We start from the raw sequence: 23,243 nt of genomic DNA, 5'->3' as shown, positions 1-23,243 counted from the left end.
TGTGAAATGGACACGTGCTCACCAGAAAACATATGGAGACTAGGCAAACTCTGTACCCAGGAACCGTACAGCTATCGGAGGGGAATTCTTCCATTTACATCCAAATCTTAGAAGTGTAAAGGCAATCCTCCAACACCCAATGTCAGTCCATTCTATTTATAAATCCATATGCACAGGTTTCCACAGTTTAACTGTAGATCCATATGATATGAAAATAGACAATGTTTCTTGGGAAGAAATTTATTCCACAATTGAATCACACTATGCCTAATCTGGGAGTGTGCGATACTGCCACTAAGTCTAAGGAATGACAAATCTATAGATGAAGCCACACTTCTCTTCCCCCCACCCCAGGAATGCTACTATTAGGCCAATCACTTTAAATAGTGGGTAACAAAAAACACAAAGTATTGGCATAAACCCTCATCTCATTTTTCAAACCAGAATCCTCAAGGTGAAATTTGTCCATCTTACCAGATTTCGCAATGTTTCTGTATTTGATGACCAGCTAGCACCTTATTATTACCCCATCATTTATGTTGCTATTTACTGTGTAATGAATACAGTTTTTCCTTTGGGTAGCCAACATTCTTTGGCAACTTTAGGACACAGGGTGTGCCCAGGAGTATCTCAGTATTTGCAGGCGAGCCCCTATTCAGTAAACCACTGGACTATTATTACAGGAAGGTTGGGGGGTGGGGGTAATATGTTCAGTGCAGCCCAACCAGAATCAATTTTTTTCCTCTAATGCTATTGGAGTTGTGGGATCACTATCAAATATATTGGGAAGAATGCCAGTTCAAAACATTGAGGCAACAATTAAGCCAATGAACACGAGTTTGAAGGGAAAAATTTTGTGAAGAACTAGAAACCCAATTTCTCCTGTCCTTCAGGAAAAAGCCCAGGATTTCAGCTGCAGGCCAGCTTGCTGCAGACCATCCATATTGGATCACACAGTCCGAACACAGCCACTCTGCTGACAGATACAGTAGGTCTGCTAGTTTCTGCAGACTGGCATTCTTCCCAATATATTTGATAGTGATCCCACAACTCCAATAGCATGAGAGAAAAAAAAAAGATTCTGGCCGGGCTGCACTGAACATATTTACCCCCCCTCCCCACTCAACAGTATATAGCAACTCTCGTTTAAACAGCACCTAAATATCCAGACTTCTCTATTAACCAGCAAAATTCATACTCCGAAAACAACACCTCAATAACCGACAATGTTGCCGAGTCCGAGTCTCCCGCAGTGGCCGAGTTAGTCAGTGGGGGTAGTTCTCCAAACTGCCGCTACTTGGCTTCTTGGTGCTGTCGGAAGTCCGAACACCTCAATAACAGGAGCCTGACTCTTTGTTAAAAATAGCCTTGGTAGATAACCCTCTCCGTCATCCGGAATTTTTAATCAACCGGCACCATCCCGGTGCCGGATACCAAAGAGTTTCCTGTGCATGCAAAAAAAACCACAGCACTCTCCCACATTTCTGTTACTTCTCCTTGTAGCTCAGGTGTCTAATTCAATTTAGTTCTCCTTTAATCCCAGGATGTATTCACTGAGGTATGGCAACCAGAGCTGGCCAGAGAACTTCAGGCGATGGCAGACCAAACCAAACCAATATTTTATACAAGCGCATCATCACTTCTGGGGTTTATATACTCTCTCTCTCTCTCTCTCTCTCTCTCTGACAAGCCAGCCCAAGATATGATTTGTTTTCTTTACTGTTGTTGCATTGTACTGATGGGATCTGTCAGCTTTCCGCAAGTACCCATCGCCTTGTTTTTTTTAAGCTTATATTCCAACTATCTACTCCCTTTCCCCAATCTCATCACTTTGCACTATTCCATATTAAACAAGACCTGCCAGTTGCCAGATAACTTCTTTATCTATCAAAATCCCCCTGTATTTTACCTCCTTCTTCCATTTTACTTGTAACCTCATCAACCAGGTTGGTATCAGCAAACTTACACCTGTTCCCACCTCCAAACCATTTTGGCACACTAAACAGTGACCAAGCACTGATTCCAGAGACTTCATCCATGTCAATGTAGTTTCATAAATAGTTACCCTTTATGTGCCACAAGTTAATCACTTTCGAACCCACTTCAGAAGTCCTCATATTGTTCCATGCCTTCCAACCTCACACAAAAGCTTTCATAAAATCGAACATCCATGAGGTCCCCTTGCCCACCAAGAGTTCCATCAGATTTGTCAGACGCGACTTTCTTCCCATAGAATCCTGTTGACTCGAGTCCCTGTCATTATCAAAGTCAGTACAGGAAACTTTGTTATATCCGGCACCGACCTGTTGCCGATCTATCAAAACTGCCGGACATACAAAGTTAATGTTGAAGCATACGGAGGTTTTCATCTCCGTATCGGACAACAAACACTGTTGCTTAGCAACAGCTTGTAAACAGTCGGCCTGTACCTTGGAAGCGTCTCTGTAGCTTAGCAACAGCTTCAGAGAGACTTTCCAGAGCCCGACTGTTGAAAACAAAGCCACGAGAAGGAAAAAAAAAATAACAAAACAGCTCCTGATTTCTGCCGGTAGATCGAGGTTTCCAGACATATAACCTCCGGATAAACCAAAGTTTCCTGTATTCCTTCCTTCCTACAGGAAGTCCCTTGTTGTTGGCATCAAATGTCAGGCTCACTAGCAGCGGTAAAATCTGTACATGGTACTGCTTGTTCAAAACCAGGAACAAGTATGTATCTTAAACTTCTCTTGCCTATGTTTTACAGGACGTAGTAGAGCTAATACAAACCTGTAGTTTCACTAGATGTTCTAACCACATTCTTGGCATTACATGCATCATCCATCTCCTTTTCACCCTGGTTATTTTTGCCATTATCGGTTTCTTCTTTTGAAGCAACCTGCTTCTTTTCCTCTTGCCTTCGCGCTGCTATAGATGCTCGAACAGCTGCAGCAACATCCCGATCTTCTTCCTCTCTAGAAACCAAAGCATTCAGTTACAAAGCAGATTTGGTAATTATACCGAAATAGGAGTGGTGACACCCAGTTCCTTCATCTGGGTTTTAAAACACATTTGCATTTCAAGGGGAACAATTCAACTACCTACCATTTTGCACATCACCCTCATGGTACTGACTTGACCTATCCCTTTCGAAACAGTTGGTATACTCAATTTCTTCCCATTTTATCTCTGAGGCTTCTGGTTCTCATCCTCCCAAGTAATTATCAAGGAACTGAGAATCCCTCCCGCCACGCCATTTTATTTTTATCGATAGGAGACTTGGATGGCTTCACCTCCCCACACCACAGAGCAGTATCCCTTCAAAATTGTTTACTGCTGGTCTGCCCAAACATATAGTAGGTTGAATTAATGCTGCAGTGGGCTTACATCAATGAGGGTGGCACAAAAGCAATACCTTCCATTTCTGATTACCAACCTTATTTCAATCCTTACCTTGGGAAGGATCACCCACTTGACAATAAATAAGAATGCAAAGCTGGGAATGACAGTCCCCGCTGTTTGTAACGGGCGCGTTGGACAGTTTAAAGGGAAACGCTACAGCCACCTAGTAGCGAGTGATGCCTGAGCAGAGAATGTGAGTATTTGAGTGTGGGGATATCCCAGTGTTCTCACTGGAGGTCCATGCACCTGTACTTTGCAGTGGGAGCACGGCACAGGCAATGACCTCATGGTGTCTGGCAGCTAAGATACCATCCGCCGTGATCGAGAGGACCACACAGAGGAAGAATCGGCATGTGGAGGGAGATAAATGGAATCTGGAGAAGAGGAGCATCTGCAGAGGGAAGGAATCCACAACTGTTCTGGGAGAGTGGGGACAATTGAACCAGTTGATGAGGATTCAGAACCAGAAGTGAAAGATCTGTGGCGAGACACTGAACACAATCAAACAATAACTGGATAAATTAAAGATTAATCAGTCAACACTTCATTGATTTGTATCATTTATTCAAGAAGCTTATTTATTGAAGCAACTATTGAGTAAACATCCATTTCTGCCCAAAATACACAGATCACTTAACACACTGCAAGCGGCAACTTTGTAGTTGACCAATAGAAATGGAAGATGGTTGGCGCTTTTTGGCCGATTTAGATGATTGCCCAATTTAAACATACATACACCCTCTACAGGGAACAGAAATAAAGCCAGTGGTAAAAGAAAAAGATCTGGGTGTTAATAGTGCATCTGTGGCGGAGCCACTAAGGGACTCCGATCAATTGTATATAATTCCCTTTAATAATATGTTATCTACAGCCCGAGTCTGTATCTTTGTTTTCACTGTTTACATGTACAGAGCGCGATCACTTTAATAGTGTGGGTAAACGCGATGACGTCGCGCCGTTCATCATGTGATCCCCCACCGGCGGGAAAAACGTGAGGACGTCAGCCACGGGACCGCCCAAGCAGTCCTCGTGGAGCCTCCGAACTGACTAGACCTATATTCGATGTTCTCCTGTAGTTATCCGTTAAACTCTGTTAGTTTTCATTAAACCTCGTTTAATTGATCGCCTGAGTGGACCTCAGTCTTTTGGATAGGAACTAGACATTCCTACACATCACTCCCAATGCTTTCAATATAGGTTCACAGCAAACAGGGTACCAGGTTAAATTCCCAGTACAATTCACTCCAAATAAAACATTCCATTTTTATCCTTGTACAAAACCTTTTCTCGGCCTCATTTAGAATGCGGGAGTCCAGTTTTGATCCCCTCATATGGTGGGGGACATTGAGCGTTCGGAAACAGTGTAGGAGGAATGCCACCAGACCGATTCCCAGTTGAAAACAATTTAGATACCCAGATAGGCTTAAAGAGCTGGACCTATATACTTTAGAGAAGCGTAGACCTCGGGGAAATTTTATCGCGGTTTATAAAATAATGAAGGGACTGATTTGTGTTTACATGAACAAATGATTTCAACTGGATAGATTAGGGAGGACAAGGGGGTCACACTGACAAGTTATGCAAGGGTAGAACTAGATTGGATTTTAGGTGGGGCCTCGTTTTCCAGTGAATAGACCTTTGGAACAGGTTGCTGGCTCGTGCGGTGAACGCTGATGCACTGCATACCTTTAAGGGAGAGTTGGACCTGTTTCTGGCTGGGGCAGAGATCACATCGTACCCCGTAATACAAGTCAGGATCATGTGGTCTCCTGGGCTAGTTTTGATCGCCTAAAGGGGCCGGAGAAGAATTCTCTAAATATCCCCCCCCCCCCCCCCTAATTTGCCTGCGTTTTTAATGTGTTCGCCTCTACCAGGAGATTACATGGCTCTGGATGGGTAGGGAGTGTGTGTGGGAGGAGCTAAATGAACCTTGTTGGTCTTTTCCCATTCGACATTTTCGTAGGCTTGTTATGTTCAAAGCAGAATTCTGAGAGTGGCTAACATATCATAGGAACAGCGAACATCTCTATCTAGAAGGTCTATGGATCACAGAGTTGCGTCACCCAGTCACAGTGGTCTCCTGGAGCTTGCTCGAGTACTTCTGGGGGTTGGAGAAGAATTTACCAGAGTTTTTTTTCCTTAATCCTAGGGTTTATTTCCCCTCTCCCAGGAAATTGTGCAGCTACGTAATTGGAAGAATGAGATGGGAATGATGGCATGCAGAAGTTACAGCATGCCAGGTATGATATTGGAAAAACAAATGGCCAAGTATCGCAAGATTGGCTCAAAATCAGAAGAATTGGCAATGCATTTCACAATCAGCAACGAGAAAACAAAAAAGTGACTAAAGGCTTCACTCCATATACTAGCTTCACTGTGATATAAATAGAACATTGAAAGTAAACAAATACTCAAACACACAGAAGCATAAAGATCTTAATGACCCAAAGACACTGAAGGCACTCGGGGCTATACTAAGCTGTTCAAAATGGGAGCAATAACTTACGTAGTTATTGAGATCTTCATAAAGGATGAGATTTTAAATCACAAATGCTTTCTAGTCATCATACATCACGTTACCTATTATATTTCCATCTTCCTCTACGGTTTTGTCCTCCTCTGCTCTGGCCTCCTCCTCCTCTTCTATTAAATCGATCCACTTCTTCATAATCCTCTGCACTCACCATACCTGCAATAAAAAGCAAAATGTAATTGTGCTTTACGAATAAATGGATATAAACATTCTTACACAAAGGGCAAAATACTAAAAAGATACATTGTTCAAGTAACAGAATGACACTGTTTGAAATTTAAAAAAGTTACTTCATGTCAAACTAAACAGTTGCATAAAGCTAATGGACCAAGAATTGTTGGAGTGGGGCATCTCGCGCCGAGAGTTAGATATTATTACCTCACCCTTCAGGTCGTATTATTTTTGTGGTGCAAATTGCTAGAAATGCCAATAGATAATGGACGGCGACGTCAACGGGGCATTTGGGATTTCATAAACGTCGGATCCAAAGGTCTATCTCCTTAACCAATGAAATTTAAGGATAGAGAAAGAAACAGAGTGTAACGACAAAAGGGAAATAGGGTGAATTAGAGTGAAATGAGAGAGAGAAATAAAAAAGGGGGAAGAGTGGATTAAGAGACAAAGAAAAAGAAAAAGCAAGAAAAAAACGTTGCGTTAAAAATACCTCTAGGAACAATTCAGTACTTGCGGGAGTGATACTCCAGTTTCATTGTTCCCTTTCTGGGCCTCCAAGATCGAGTGGCATGTTGGGACCATAAATCACATTATTAACAGGGTCCTTACGACATGAATTACCAGCCCTAAATGGCAGCAACGAGATTCATTCGTATCAATGGTGTAAATCCAGCAATTTCATGACACACGGTGCGATGGTAATTTATTCGGTTTTGGCAAGGCTAATGACGGAGTGGCGCAAATCATCCAGCAATTTGTGGAGAATGGGAGCTCATGGTGTCTCTTTTCTCCACTACAAATTGCTGGGTTTTTACACACCAACAATGGCAGGGACCATGAAATCGCCATTATTTTTCCAGCAATTTTTGGGCCCATATTGGATCACGCTCATCAGGAAAGGGATAGATGATCAGAGGAACTGTTCACAAGAGAGACCTGTAGATTTTACACAATGCTCCACAATTACATGATCCAAACAATGGCGTGCAACTGGAGAAAGCTACAACAAAGGGCAGGATTTGACCTGTAGAATGCAGGTGGAAAAAGACAAAACCGGCATGTGCAATTCCAGATCCTATAAATGGGTACTGACTATAAAGCCATGAGGTAAATGATGAATCTAGACAAGACATTGTTTAAGCTGCAGTTGGAGTACTTTGTTCTCTTTTTGGCACTCCATTCGAGGAAAATCACTGGAGCATGGAAAGATGTAATGTAGATTCACTTGGATGATAACCAGGAATGAAAGGATATAATCATGAAATTCTCAATAAAACTAGAGTTACATTAAATGGAGGGGAGAATGTTAAGTGGGGATCTAACAGATATAAATTCTGAAAGGCCCCCCCCCCCCCCCCCAAACAAAGGGGCGTAAGCGCTGGATTGGTACTGGAAGCATAAATGGGGAGATTAGAAGGAATGTTTCCACACAAGGGTCATCAGGATATGAAACACTTTACCACAAATGGCTATTAAAGTCAGTCAATGCCATTTAAGAGGAAATCAGATAAACACTGAAGTATACTGATGGGAAAGAGCAGAAAAATGAGATTAGAAAAGATGGGCCCAGTGGTGAATCTAGCATCAGTAGACACGATGGCCAAATGGCCTCCGCTTGTACCAAAATTTCTACAATTTTGTGAATTTCTGGGATTCTTCAGCTCCTTTCTCAATGTTAAGCTGAAATAACGGTGTGGGAAAGCAGTCAAGTTTCTGAAGCAGCCGTGAAAGTTGAGATGACTCCGCACTTCCCAAACATCAGACTATAAACTGCACTGCCGAGACAGTAAAAGCTGCAGCACCATTCAAACATGTTACGTATCTACAAGACTTTCACCTCATATGAAAGCATAAAGCACAAGGTGCAGCTTGTACTGAAGCCAGCTACTGAACAATTATTACCTTCATTCCGCCTTTGGTGCCGAGGAACATAGTTAAACTGCAGGTCTATCTGTCTATTCTGTCGGGCCTCTGCTCTGCTTTTGCTGTGACAGGCAGCTTTATGCGCTTTGTAATCAATTTCCGAGCGAAAAGCATGAGTAAACTGCTCAGTGCTACAACGCCCTTCCTCACACAGATAGTGCTTCTCGCGGAAATGATCGCGAAGATAATCATAATCGCTGCAATAAAACACAAGTAGTACATTTTAGCAATTTTTGCCCCCAAAGCTCAAATGGCAAATACCGTTTAGTGCGCAACAGAGCCGCACAGATCAGAAAAGTCCCCATTTTATTCAGCATGGTGACAGTGAAGGATTCTACAATTAGCCTCCTGGGATATGGAACTAGGGGAGAAGGAGGAATGAAAAAAAGCCAGGGTTTCTGCCACTGATTGCTAACCAGAGACCCCTGTTGGAAAGTGCATCAAGTGACAACAGGATTGAGTCCAGTTGTGATGCCCCCACAACACTCAATGTCTAGGTTCGCACTTGAATTAAGACAGTACCTTCAGGTAAGAAGGGGAGAAAATTAGAAGAAAAATTGATTTTAAGGTTTGAGGTAGAGTGGGATATCGAGTCTGCAACAACTGATGGAAAGCAAAAAAGATCGAATAGCCATGATGTGATGTTACTTTTTGATTACAATGTCCTGGCAAATTTAGGCTTCAACATGAAGGATATTAGTGGACTTTTTATTAAAAAAAAAAAAAAAAAAAAAAAAAACTTTGTGTACCCAGTGTTAACATCAAACACATTAAATTCTGGGTAAAAGTTCATTCTACACAGCTCAATAGCAACTTTGGATGGGCACCCTCTATTCTACTAATATGACATTTCTATTTCCCACTGGTCATCCGTGTGGTTTTTGAATTAGGTTGCCGAACTACAGGTAGTTTTGCACTGTGAATGCCAATCCACTATTAACTGGATGAAAACTATCCAAATTTGTATTATTACATCCCTTTAGTCTGACCTGGATTTTAACCCAGATCTCAAAAAGGTAAAAAAAGTGTATTAAGCTACTGCATCACCGAGTCCACTGTTGCCTCCACAATTTATGGTAAAGTTCCTTTGTCAACTCCTTTGTTTTTAAATTGGCTCAATGTTACCCTCCATTATGCAGTTATGGCTGTTGCTGAACAGCATCCAAAGCCAGACAGTTTTTCCCCTACTCACCTATAATATTCCTGAGCACCATCTGAATCACAGAAATGACAGAAATAGTGGTCCCTTCTTAAATGTTTTAGCAGTTCATCATTATCCAAATAACGGTCATCACAGAATTTGCATAAAGGATGCCCACGATGTGAGGTATCATCTGGGTCACCGTGTATTCGATGACGTGCAAGATCCTTCCGACTGTACCATTTGCGTTCATAGGTAAAAATCTGAAAAGGAAAAAAAGTTTCACTTTTACAGTTTAGTCGCAATGGCCTAATTTATTTAACATTGCAGCAACCCAAGTAAAGGCCTCGACTTTGTTCAGTGAAGTGTTCTAATAGTCGTGTACAACCAAACAGTAATAAGCTGAAATAACAACAGAAAATGCTGGAAACACTCAGCAGGCCAGGCATCATCCGTGGAGAGAGAAACAGAGTTAACATTTCAGGTCGATGATATTCTGATGTTGGGAGATTCCTTACTGAGCCAGAACTCTTCCACACATATCCAAGTAATTTCCCAAAATTCACAGATTTACTCGGAAATGGTTTAATTTTAGCATTTCAGAAGCAAGGGTCAGAATAAATTGTATGCTCCAGTACAACAGGTTATACTCAGAATTTCTGTGCAGCACAAGTCAAAAACCACATCTAAAACAGATCACTGTATATCAGACCAATAAAATGCAAAAAAAACCTTAAGAAAGCTACTAATGCTAAAGTTAATCAAAGCCATGTACTGTACAACTTTTGTTAAAAATTTCATTAAGAAAACTGATTTGGCAATTTAAAAAATAAAGCTTTGTTAGTGGATAAATCCCCAGGCCTAGACAAGATGTATCCCAGGCTGCTGTGTGAGGCAAGGGGGGGGGGAACTGCAGGGGCTCGGACACAAATTTTCAGAACCCCTCTGGCCACAGGGGAGGTGCCAGAGGACTGGAGGACAGCCAACGTAGTACTATTATTCAAGAAGGGTAGTAGGGATTAACCAGGGAATCACAGGCCAGTGAGCACATCAGTGGTGGGGAAATTATTGGAAAAAATTCTGAGGGACAGAAGTCTCCACTTGGAGAGGCAAGGATTAATCAAGGATAGTCAGCATGACTTTGTCAGGGGGAGATCATGTCTAACCAATTTGACTGAATTTTTCAAGGGGGTGACTAGGTGTGTAGATGAGGGTAGTGCAGTTGATGTAGTCTACATGGACTTCAGTAAGGCTTTTGACAAAGTCCCACATGGGAGACTGGTCAAGAAGGTAAGAGCCCATGGGATCCAGGGCAATTTGGCACATTGGATCCAAAATTGGCTTAGTAGCAGGAGGCAGAGGGTGATGGTCGAAGGTTGTTTTTGTGACTGGAAGCCTGTGTCCAGTGGTGTACCGCAGGGATCGGTGCTGGGTCCTTTGCTGTTTGTAGTGTACATTATGATTTAGATATGAATGTAGGATGTATGATCAGTAAGTTGGTGGAGTGGTAAATAGCGAGAAGGGAAGCCTCAGGCTACAGGACGATATAGACAGGTTGGTCAGATGGGCAGAACAGTGGCAAATGGAATTTAACCCTGAAAAGTGTGAGGTGATGCATTTTGGGAGGACTAACAAGGCAAGGAATACACAATGAATGGTAGGACCCTTGTAAGGACAGAGGATCAGAGGGACCTTGGTGTGCATGTACATAGATCCCTGAAGGCAGGAGGACAGGTAGATAGGTGGTTAAGAAGGGATATGGGATACTTATATTCTATGCCTCGGCTAATGAAGGCAAGAGCAGGGAGGTGATGATGGAGCTGTACAAAACGCTAGTTAGGCCACAGCTGGAATACGGTGCGCAGTTTTGGTCACCACACTATAGGAAGGATGTGATTGCATTGGCAAGGGTGCAGAGGAGATTCACTAGGATGTTACCTGGGCTGGAGTGCTTCAGCTATGAAGAGAGAGACTGGACAAGCTGGGGTGGTTTTCCTTAGAGCAGAGAAGGCTGAGGGGGGACCTGATTGAGGTGTACAAAATTATGAGGAGCATAGATAGGGTAGATAGAAAGGAACTTTTCCCCTTAGTAGAGGGGGTCAATAACCAGGGGGCATAGTTTCAAGGTAAGGGGCAGGAGGTTTAGAGGGGATTTGAGGAAAAACTTTTTCACCCAGAGGGTGGTTGGAATCTGGAACTCACTGCCTGAAAAAGGTGGTAGGGGCAGGAACCTTCACAACATTCAAGAAGCATTTAGATGAGCACTTGAAACGCCATAGCATACAAGGCTACGGACCAAGTGCTGGAAAGTAGGATTAGACAGGGCTTGATGGCCGGCACAGACACGATGGGCCGAAGGGCCTCTTTCTGTGTTGTATGACTCTAGTATATTGCAGCACGTTGATCAATTGTCAAAAATAACTAGATTATTTAATAATGTAATTATACTTTTGATGACTGCAAATATAAATAAGCCTTTGGAGCTAGTTTCCACCTCAGGACAATTTGTTTTTTTTTTATATAAAGTTTTTCCATATTCAAATTAAACAGCGGGAACCAGAAGGAAGATGAACACAGTTAAGCAAAGTTTTAAGACAGAATTAGAATATAGGGAAAAAAAGTCTAGTTTTGCAATTTCAGATACAGGAAACTTTGGCTGTTGCTAAGCAACAGGGTTTGTTGCCAGATACGGAGCTCAAAATCTCCGTATGTTTCAACATTAGCGCTGGTTTGTCCGGCAGTTTTGATGGGACGGCAACAGCTCGGTCCCGTCGGTGCCGGATAGCACAAAGTTTCCTGTAATATGACACTACTAAAGCCATGCCCAACACTTGAGTAGCTTTATAACTGGAAAAAATGGTTATAACATTGCAGCATGAAAGCAGAAAAATAAGAGTCAGACCAGCAGTCCAAGAGTTAACTTCAACAACTATGTATTTCGTGTTCTATTGAATAAAATAATATACATAAAGGGATATGAAAGAGACACAGACTCTCCCAACTGACAGACATCACTAGATAACTAATATCTCAAAATCAGAATCAGGTAACTTACCTGGAGGTGTCTTACACAGAGCTTACAGCTGAACATCTCATGCTGCTTCCTCATGTGATGCTCTAGCTCCTCAAAAGTATTAAATGGTCTTGACTCAACACATACTGGACAGTCATGTTGCAGAAGTTTCCTAACAGAAATTATACAAATAAAGTAAAAATCAAGCTATTATTAAAACAGAGTTCAAAATATAATTTTACAGTCTTACCCCCGTTTACTAAAATGTGTATACAAGTTCAGCATTAAAGAACTGTACAGTAGCAATATAGATGTAACCATTTTTATATCCTTATTAAATAAAGCTAAGCAGAATAAACTGATTTCAGCTGGGTGGCAAATAAGCGCAGTATACATGACGTCTGAGGAAGGATGTTCTTGCCATGGAGGGAGTGCAGTGAAGATTCACCAGACTGATACCTGGGATGGCAGGAATGACGTACGAGGAGAGATTGGGTCGATTGGGCTTATACTCGCTGGAGTTTAGAAGAATGAGGGGATATCGTTGAAACTTATAAAATTCTAACAGGACTGGACAGACTAGATGCAGGAAGGATGTTCCCGATGGCTGGGGAGTCCAGAACCAGGGGTCACAGTCTCAGGATAAGGGGTAAGCCATTTAGGACAGAGATGAGGAGGAATTTCTTTACCCAGAGAGTGGTGAACCTGTGGAATTCTCCACCACAGAAGGCATTGGAGGCCAATTCATTAAATATATTCAAGAAGGAGTTGGATATATTTCTTAAGGCTAAAGGGATCAAGGGATATGGGGAGAAGGCAGGGACAGGGTACTGAAATTGGATGATCAGCATGATCTCATTGAATGGCAGAGCAGACTCGAGGGGCCGAATGGCCTACTCCTGCTCCTATCTTCTATGTTTCTATGTATCACTGAGACGGCCCAGGAAAGTGAAACAAATTACCCAGAATTTGAGCTTCTTATTGCCATCCAATGATGCTTACTAGAAAGTGTGCAGTGTAGGTACTGGGAGGACAGAGTGGGGTTGAGTGGCAACAGTAAAAAAAAAAAATCACCTAGCTAAACTATCTAAGCTCAAGCATAAAACGAATGGCCAACTAAGAAAGGAAAGGCTGCAAAAGCTGAAATACAATCAAAGTGCTGGAAATAAACAGGAGGTCAGTCAGCATCTGTAAAGAGAAAAAAGACAGGTTATGACATTTTAGGTGTGTACTTTTTCATCGTAACACAACGACTGATGTGTATTTTCAGCTTTTATAAAGAGTTGGGAGAGCAAACAGAGGGATGTAAATACTCGTGGAATTACACCATAGCATCAATCCTTCAGAAGAGAAGGGATGGTGGGGGCGGGGAAAGTAACATTCTTATTTTGAAAAATAAGCACTGCACACATTCTCCATAATATTCTCTCAGGAAGTATACTCCTTACTGTGGATCCTGCAAAAACATGTAGTCAACTTTGGGATTTATTGAGCACAAAGTTCTTAAACCAGTAAATCTGTAAAATATATTCAATCATTTGAGCATTGTGATACAAGGTATCACAATCACAAGAATGTACAAGATCCACTGAATTTGGGCAAGTGTGTTTTTTTTTAAAAAAGGCCTGCACCATCAATGAAATCCTGCACTGATTTCCCAATTCTGGGAGGAAACCCTACAAGTTGCAATGTATTTTTCTTACATCTAACAGGCCTAAACATCTTACAGTAGTCTTTATAATCCTTTTGTAACACATGGATGAGTCATTGTTTCAATGCACAAGGTGGGAAGTTGAAAATCTGGATATCGGCAGTAACAGCATACTTGAACCTGAAGTATTTTAAGTAGCAGGAAATTAAATATTGGGAGTTACCCACTCTCATAAATGTAATGAGCACCAGCAAAAAGACAATTTTGGAGATTTTAGGGTTCTTGCCTTACTAGAAACAACGGTGGAAGTAGAATCCACGATTGCCTTTAAAACGGAAGTAGATAAATATTCAAAAAAGAAAAAAAACTCTATAGGGAAAGTGGCGGTAAACTGATAGCTTTTAGACAGCCAGCACATGACACCTCCTTTTGTCCTGTTAAATCAGAGAATTGTAGAACTTTAAAAAAAAAAAAAGTGACCAAATATTTTTTGTCACGATTCTTCAAAGAATTGGTCAGTTCTTGGGAGAGAAATTACAATTTTTAATTGGAAAAATTATTAGCTTGTTACAAAAAACCCGACTGGTTAAAAATGTTAAATTATGAGCATCGTGTTTGCCTAAAGATTCACAGGGCACTCTTTCCTATTCCCGGCCATAATGGATTGTCTGGGTATGGAGCATAGAATATAACTGGGCAGCAAGGATTGTACACCATTAAGAAAACTGGCTCAATTTTCAGTCCATTTTTATTAGCAGATGGAAAAATGCCTGATGTTTGTATGGTCTTCCCTGCTCAGTTTCCCTCTGCGTGTGATCCAATAGGTCCAGGAACAAGAAAATCTGCCCTCAAGTGCCTGAACTGGATATCAAAATCCACATGTTCCCTTTTAACTTTCCCCATGGTTCTTTAAAGTTAGTAAAACAAGGATTTTATACAGACAAAACTGGACTAAGAGTTGAACTGCTGGAGTGCTGACCTTGATGTTACCACTTTATATTTTAATTTAAAATAAAAGCACAAAATACCTAAACTGAGCATGAATCCTCCCATCGGCAATATAAATGTCAAATTTCTTTTCATGGTGGAACTGATGAGTTGCTATTGTTGAAAATGGAGCAACTTTCTTCACAAACACAACCTGTATGGCACAAAGGTAAAAAACAGTACGTTAAACATTCATATCATCAGTGGCGCACACAAGGGGCAGATTTTGCAATAAAAGCAACTTCCGCTGACCACACAATTAAATGCGGAAATCAGGATGTTGCTTTCCAAGTCGCCCTGCTCCTCCAGAAGCTTTGCCACACCGGTACCTCAGCCTTCAAATAAATGGTAGGGCATAAAGTTGGGGGTATTTATGCCATAGGTACCCAGTAAACGCGCCAGAAAAAGTTTGGGCTTGTCCATTCAAATGCAAGTGAATTTTTAATAGTGTGATAAGTGTTAATTATTGCCAAACAACTTCTCTGGTCCTGAAAATTAACTTTTACAAATGTGGAGTCTCATTTCTTCAGATTTTAATTATTGTTGGAGATTTAAAATAAAAAAAAATTTACTTTTTATTTTCATCTTTCTTTCCCCATCTTTATTTTGCTTACCGTACATGATTTGGCATTGAATTAACTATTCTAATGTACACTTCCTGGTTCAGACCCTGTGTGTCTCAGCAAGGATTCTTCAATCTGATTGGTTAAGGAGATACACCGTTGCTTGCCCTGTTCACCAGGTCCCAGATCCCCTGTAGTGGGTGCCGCGCTATTTTGGATTTCTAATCACCGCAAGTTCTAGTTTAAAACCCCATAGAAAGTCTGTGGGCAAATGCAAGTGTAATGAACAGCTGACCGCAAAATCTGGGCCAAGCTGATGTTTTACTCCACAGCATTTTCCAGAACAATGTAAATAATTCATTAGGTAATAATCCAATTCCAACTCAATCTGAAATCTCATCAGATCATTGCCCAGATTACACCTCCCTGGCATAATTTTTATTATTAAGGTCGAATACCATTTGTGTGCCACAATCAGAGCAGCTAATCTCACCAGTATATATTGAAGAACATACAAGATTAATGATGCTGAACTACAAATTTGAGAATTAAATTTCAACAGATTACAAAAAAAATTCTATTTCTAGTAAGTTTTCTTTGCAATGGGTTTGTATTTCAGTAACTACACATCTTCATTTAATACTTTTACAGCATTATAGCAATCAATTCTTCACAAAGATGCCACAATGCAGCAACCGAATGGAGTGTTCCAGTCCACAACCACGACATGTCGTCAGCCAAAATTTGCAGAATCCAATAACCTAACCAGAATTGCAAGAGTATGCCAAATTGAGAATATTACTCCTTTGCAGGTTTAAAAAGTTATTTGCCCCTTTAGAATGTCTAGAAATGTCAAGCATGTATTGTGAAATTAAAGGTGTTAAGAACCATTTTCCAAATATAAAAATGAACCAATCAGTATTATACTTTCATGATGTATACTAAATGGCTGCACCAGCAGCAAGTTTAGTAAAATACTGCATTAATGTTTTGGGGTGAGGGTGGGCAGAAAGGGAAGAGATTCTGATTTGAGATATAATTGGATAGACAAGTCGGTTATTGAACTACAACGAGCTGCATCCAAAGGGGAAAATCCAAAACATAATATGGTGGGGCAAACTCTGAAACATGGCACTGTGGTCATGTGCAGCTCAAGAAGGGATCTTGAAGGTATTATTGGAAAACAAAAGGAAAGCCTATCTGATTGTTAATTCAAATCACTGCTAGATGTCAACTTTAGCTTGGACACTGGCATTCAAAAACCATGTTGAGTTCACCCTCCATCGTGTTGTGTGGCACTACCACCGTACTAAATGGGATTCAGAACAGATCTAGCAGCTCAAAACTGGGCATCCATGAGGCGCTGTGGGCCATCAGCAGCAGCAGAATTGTATTCCACCACAATCTGTAACCTCATGGCCCGGCATATCCCTCACGCTACCAGTACCATCAAGCCAGGGGACCAACCCTGGTTCAATAAGGAGTGTAGAAGAGCATGCCAGGAGCAGCACCAGACATACCTAAAAATGCAGTGCCAATCTGGAAGGTGCATCACAGGACTACATGCATGCTAAAAAGCAGAAGCAGCATTATGCAGACAGAGCTAAATGATCCCACAATCAACAGATCAGATCAAAGCTGTGCAGTCCTGCATGGTGGTGGACCATTAAATAACTAATGGGAGGAGGCTCCATGAATATCCCTATCCTCAATGATGGTGGAGCCCAGCAAGTGAGTGCAAAAGACAAGGCTGATGCGATTGCAACCATCTTCAGCCAGAAGTGCCGAGTGGATGATCCATATCAGCCTCCTCCTGAGGTCCCCACCATCACAGAAGCCAGTCTTCATCCAATTCGATTCACTCCACATGTTATCAAGAAACAACTGGGCACACTGGATACAGCAAATGCTGTGGACTCAGACAACGTCCCGGTTGTCATGCTGAAGACTGGTGCTCCAGAACTAGCCGCACCTCTAGCCAAGCTGTTCCAGTACAGCTATAACACAGGCAGCTATCCGACAATTTTCACAGTTCTAGTGGATTGGGTATAAAGGCTTCACACACCTACCATTGTACTTTACTGAAATTGGGGTGTGTGTGCGTGCGTGTATAATATACATCTATTATTTATTTCATTGGTTTCATTTAGAAAGACACGGATTAATCAAGGATAGTCAGCATGGATTTGTTAAGGGAAGGTCGTGTCTGACAAACTTGATTGAATTTTTTGAAGGAGGTAACAAGGAGGGTAGATGAGGGTAGTGCGTTTGATGTAGTGTATATGGACTTTAGCAAGGCTTTTGATAAGGTTCCACATGGCAGACTGGTCACAAAGTTAAAAGCCCATGGGGTCCAGGGCAAAGTGTCAAGTTGGATTCAAAACTGGCTCAGAGGCAGGAAGCAGAGGGTAATGGTTGATGGGTGTTTTTGTGGCTGGAAGGCTGTTTCCAGTGGGGTTCTGCAGGGCTCAGTACTAGGACCCTTGCTTTTTGTGGTGTATATCAATGATTGAGACTTAATTATAGCAGGTATGATTAAGAAGTTTGCAGATATACTAAAATCGGCTGTGTGATTGATACTGAAGAAGGAAGCTGTAGACTGCAGGAAGATATCAATAAATTGGTCAGGTGGGCAGAACAGTGGCAAATGGAATTCAATCCGGAGAAGTGTGAGGTAATGCATTTGGTGAGGGCTAACAAGGAAAGGGAATACACATTAAATGGTAGGACACTGAGTAGTGTAGAGGAACAAAGGGACCTTGGAGTGCATGTCCACAGATCCCTGAAGGTAGCAGGCCAAGTAGATAAGGTGGTTAAGAAGGCATAATGAATGCTTGCCTTTATTAGCCGTGGCATAGAATACAAGAGCAGTGGGATTATGCTTCAACTGTATAAAACACTATAGTTAGGCCTCAGCTAGAGTACTGGGTGCACACATGCACCACATTACAGGAAAGATGTGACTGCACTAGAGAGGGTACATAGATAGGGTAGATAGAAAGGAACTTTTTCCCTTAGTAGAGGGGTCAATAACAAGGGGGCATAGATTCAAGGTAAGGGGCAGGAGGTTTAGAGGGGATTTGAGGAAGAACTTTTTCACCCAAAGGGTGGTTGGAATCTGGAACTCACTGCCTGAAAGGGTGGTAGAGGCAGGAACCCTCAACATTCAAGAAGCATTTGGATGAGCACTTGAAATGCCATAGCATACAAGGCTACGGACCAAATGCTGGAAAATGGGATTAGATTAGACAGGGCCTGATGGCCGGCGCGGACGCGATGGGCCTCTTTCCGTGCTGTATAACTCTAATGTAGAAAACTGCCCAGGTATAGCCTGTTCACAAAAAGCAGGACAAATCCAATCCAGCCAATTACCGCCCCATCAGTCTACTCTCAATCATCAGCAAAGTGATGGAAGGTGCCATCGACAGTGCTATCAAGCAGCACTTACTCACCAATAACCTGTTCACTGATGCCAAGTTTTGGGTTCCGCCAGGACCACTTGGCTCCAGACCTCATTACAGCCTTGCTCCAAACATGGAGGTGAGGCGAGAGTGACTGTCCTTGACATCAAGGCAGCATTTGACCGAGTGTGGCATCTAGGAAAACTGAAGTCAATGGGAATCGAGGGGAAAACTCTCCACTGGCTGGAGCCATACCTGGCGCAAAGGAAGATGGTTGTGATGGTTGGAAGTCAATCATCACAGCCCCAGGACATCACTGCAGGAGTTCCTCAGGGCAGTGTCCTAGGCCCAACCATCTTCAGTTGCTTCATCAATGACCTCCCCTCCATCATAGGTCAGAAGTGGGGATGTTCACTGATGACTGCAGCGTTCAATTCCATTTGTAACTCATATGTACATACATACGAATTAGGAGCAGGAGTAGGCCACTCGGCCCCTCGAGCCAGCTCCGCCATTCAATATGATTATGGCTGATCTGATTACTCCACATTCCCACCTACGCCCGATAACCTTTCATCCCCTTGTTCATCAAGAATCTTTTTCTCCAGGTGATAGTTTTAAGCTCTTCCCTCCCTTTTGCCCCTTGATTTTCCACTATTATTGCAATGCTTTTAGTGTCTTCTACCGTGAAGACAGATACAAAATATTTGTTCAAAGTCTCTGCCATTTCCTTGTTTCCCATTATTAATTCCCCAGTCTCATCCTCGAAGAGACCAACATTTACTTTTGCTACTCTCTTCCTTTTTATATACTTGTAGAAGCTCTTACTATCTGTTTTTATATTTCTTGCTAGTTTACTCTCAATCAATTTTCTTCCTCTATTTTTTTTCCTCTATTATTTTTTTTCTCTATTATTTTTTTTAAGTCATCCTTCACAAGTTTCAAAAATGTCCCAATCTGCTGACCTACCACTAATCTTCGCAATATTGTATGCCTTTTCTTTCAATTTGATACCCTCCTTAACTTCCTTAGTTAGCCACGGATGGTTCATCCTTCTCGTAGTCTCTCTCTCTCACTGGAATATATCTTTGTGGAGAGTTATAAAATAGCTCTTTAAAAATCTACCACTGCTTATCTACCGTCTTACCTTTTAATGTACTTTCCCAGTCCACTTTAGCCAACTCTGTCTTCATACCCTTGTAATTGCCTTTATTTAAGTTTATTAAGACACTAGTTTCAGACCCAATTTTCTCACTCTCAAACTGAATGTGAAATTCTAACATGTTATGATCACTCTTCCCTAGAGGATCCTTAACTATGAGATCATTAAATAATATGTCTCATTACACACATTGAAGAAAATACTCATCATGTCTGGTATGCAAAATGTCACTTCAAAAGATATTATTCCTATGTATATACACTGATTCAAAGCAGAAAATAAAATTAACATAGATGGCTTACTTTGTCCCGAAATCAAATTTAAGGCAAAGTACTTGGTAACACATAAAATGGGTTTAGGTCCCACATTTGGGTTGAGTCCAGGAAACCATTCCATTAATTTGATAAACTTGGTTTAACTATGGAAGACACCCTTCATTTTCCTGCATCCAAGTTTCAACTCTATTCCCCCCCCCCCACCCCATCCCAATATCCCTCAATTCCCCTAGAGTCCAAAAATCTATCTATCTATCTCAGCCTTGAATATACTCAATGACTCAGCATCCACAGCTCTTTTGGGCAGAGAATGCCAAAGATTCACAACCCTCAGTGAAGAAATACCCCCTCATCTCAGTCTTAAATGGCCGATCGCTTATCCTGAGACTACGTCCCCTAGTTCTAGACTCTCCAGCCAGGGGAAACAGGAAACAACTGCTCAGCATCTACCCTGTCAATCCCCCTCATGTTTCAAAGAGATCACCTCTCATTCTTCTAAACTCGAGGGTTTGGGCCCAATCTCTCCTCATAGGACAACCCTCTCATCCCAGGAATCAATCTTCTAAACCTTCGTTGCACCACCTTTAAGGCAAGTATGTCTTCCTCAGATAAGGAGGCCAAAACTGTGCACAGTACTCCAGGTGTGGTCACACCAAAGCCCTGTACAATTATAGTAAGACTTCCTTACTCTTGTATTCCAACGCCCTTGCAATAAAGGCCAAAATGCCATTTGCCTTCCTAATTGCTTGCTGTACCTGCATGCTAACTTTCAGTGTTTCCTGTACAAGGACATCCAAATCTCAAAATAAAATTGCTTTTTTTTTTTTTTTAAATGACTATATGGTCAATAAGCTGAACAGGTTAGTTAGTTAGTTAAAAAGTTCCTGTAGCAGAAGACTGTGCCAGTTGTAGAAAAGCATCAGCAGTCTATACTTTTCACCTGCCACCTAGATTTTAAAATGCAATACTGAACTAAGATTACTACACTGGTTCTCAAAATAAACTTGGTATTCCTCTCTTCGGTATGCAGTGAAGATAGGTAGTTAACCATATTGATCACTACTAAATACAGTTTAGAAACACAGTCAGGCTATAGGTGAGCAGTTTTGCTTTCCAACATGGAATATAGTTTCGTTCATAAGACATTTCATTATTAAAACAATCCAAAAATTCACTGTTGGTTGACACTTTAAACCTTTGAGGACAGTTATGATTTCTGCACCAGTATAAGGCTAGTTACAGAAAATACCAGAAATTGACGGCAGCATCAGAGTTAGGTAAATGTTCTTTGACTGAATTCTAATAAAGAGCCCCACCCAAAACGCCAATATTTTTCCGATCAATTGTCCTGCTGTAATAATTCCAACATCCTGTTATTTCAAATCGCATTGCAACATTCACTGTTAAAGAGTCTACTTCTTGGCTTTCGATTCCAGTTAATCCATCAATGAGAAACAGAAACTGCATAGTGAAACTCAAAAAGGTTAATTAATATATGTCACTGCACTTGGGCATGTTGCAACACTGCCAGCCAACCTCCACACGCCCTACCAAAGCTGTGGGATCAGTGGCAAAAATAAGTCACAAGTAAAACACGTCACACACGGGCTGAGCATTCAGATACTTCCGGTGCCGACCAATCTCAGATCAAAATAAGAGCTAACGATCCTGACCATCGGAGAACTCAAACTCCCCGGGGGGAGATAGAAGAGGGAGAGTTTCCCCCCCTCTCCCTTATTGTACATCACCGTCTTTGAAAGCACGGCAGTTGACAGCACAGAAAGCGTGCGGGCTGCATCTAGTAAAATGCACACTGGTAAATAAATGCAGGAACAATTGGTGCCTGCAAGTCCAATATATTGATTCAAATTCTGCCAAGCAGACTCGCCCATTCAGCCGCCTCAGGCCCAGGAGGACACGGCCAGCAGGCCAACAAACGTTTGGTTGTAACGCCCGCTCCAGTGGTGTACACGAGCGAGGGAAGGCCCTTTGTGGCCTCGCCTCCTCCGCAGACCAGATCCGAGCCGGGTCCGACCGGAGCCACCATTCCCTTTCAGTCAGAGTCCCTCCCTGCCTGCCTGCCTATGTGTGGGCCCAGGTGCTCCTTTTCTCCCCCCGCGTTTACCTTGTCGAGCTCCAGCCGGCACACGGCGCAGTACCGCTGGCCGCACAGGGCCCTCATCTTGGTGGAGCAGCGGTAGCAGACCGGGTGATCGCACTTGCCGACGGCGTAAATCTCCAGCTCCTGGCAGCACAGCACGCAGCTCTTGTCGGCCCCCTGCGGGGCTGGGCGGCCGCTCGCCCCCTCCTTAGAAACGGTGTTACTCTTGGTGGCCATGGTATGTGTGTGTAGATAAATAGACCGTGTCGGCTCTGCCTCACTCTCCAGCACCGTGCTCTCCTCTTTACCGGCTCACCCCGGTCCCTGACGTCACCCACGCTGGCACGCGCAGGAACTGACGTCGCGCGCGACCTGTGACGCAGCGCGCGCCCAGCGGAACGTTTCCGTTTTTGAACCGAGATTCGGTTGGATTTAGTTAAAGCGCGTCATGGGGGCTTGTCGGTCATCGGAGGAGCGGGTAGAGAGGGGAGAGGGTGGAGGGTGTGTGTGTGGTGGGTTGTGGTGAGCGGGGTGGGGTGTAGGGAGTGAGCGGGGTGGGGTGTAGGGGGTGAGTGGGGTGTAAGGGATGAGCGGGGTGGGGTGTAGGGACTGGGTGAGCGGGGTGGGTTGGGGTGTAGGGGGTGAGCGGGGTGGGTTGGGGTGTAGGGGGTGAGCGGGGTGGGTTGGGGTGTAGGGGGTGGGTTGGGGTGTAGGGGGTGAGCGGGGTGGGTTGGGGTGTAGGGGGTGAGCGGGGTGGGTTGGGGTGTAGGGGGTGAGCGGGGTGGGTTGGGGTGTAGGGGGTGAGCGGGGTGGGTTGGGGTGTAGGGGGTGAGCGGGGCGGGTTGGGGTGTAGGGGGTGGGTTGGGGTGTAGGGGGTGAGCGGGGTGGGTTGGGGTGTAGGGGGTGAGCGGGGTGGGTTGGGGTGTGCGGGATGGGTTGGG

The 23,243-nt window shown here is 42.9% G+C and overlaps 1 protein-coding gene across 1 annotated transcript in view; it reads right to left on the bottom strand.

Moving 5' to 3' along the window:
- znf598 (zinc finger protein 598) overlaps positions 1-22,690 on the bottom strand; it is a 35,736-nt gene extending 13,046 nt beyond the window's left edge. Inside the window, exons 1-7 of the mRNA XM_086000401.1 lie at positions 22,327-22,690; positions 14,842-14,954; positions 12,205-12,334; positions 9,201-9,412; positions 7,988-8,205; positions 5,959-6,067; positions 2,767-2,951 (exon numbers count right to left, since the gene is read on the bottom strand). Coding sequence (XP_085856527.1) covers positions 2,767-2,951; positions 5,959-6,067; positions 7,988-8,205; positions 9,201-9,412; positions 12,205-12,334; positions 14,842-14,954; positions 22,327-22,539 — 1,180 coding nt within the window. The 5' untranslated portion in view covers positions 22,540-22,690. The remainder of the gene's footprint in view (positions 1-2,766; positions 2,952-5,958; positions 6,068-7,987; positions 8,206-9,200; positions 9,413-12,204; positions 12,335-14,841; positions 14,955-22,326) is intronic.
- Positions 22,691-23,243: the final 553 nt, after the last annotated feature.

The sequence above is a fragment of the Somniosus microcephalus genome, chromosome 11 (assembly GCF_052327205.1).
Source record: "Somniosus microcephalus isolate GS21.2 chromosome 11, FLI_Smic_1.0, whole genome shotgun sequence".
NCBI classification, from domain to species: Eukaryota; Metazoa; Chordata; class Chondrichthyes; order Squaliformes; family Somniosidae; genus Somniosus; species Somniosus microcephalus.
This window is presented reverse-complemented; position numbering and strand designations above follow the sequence as displayed.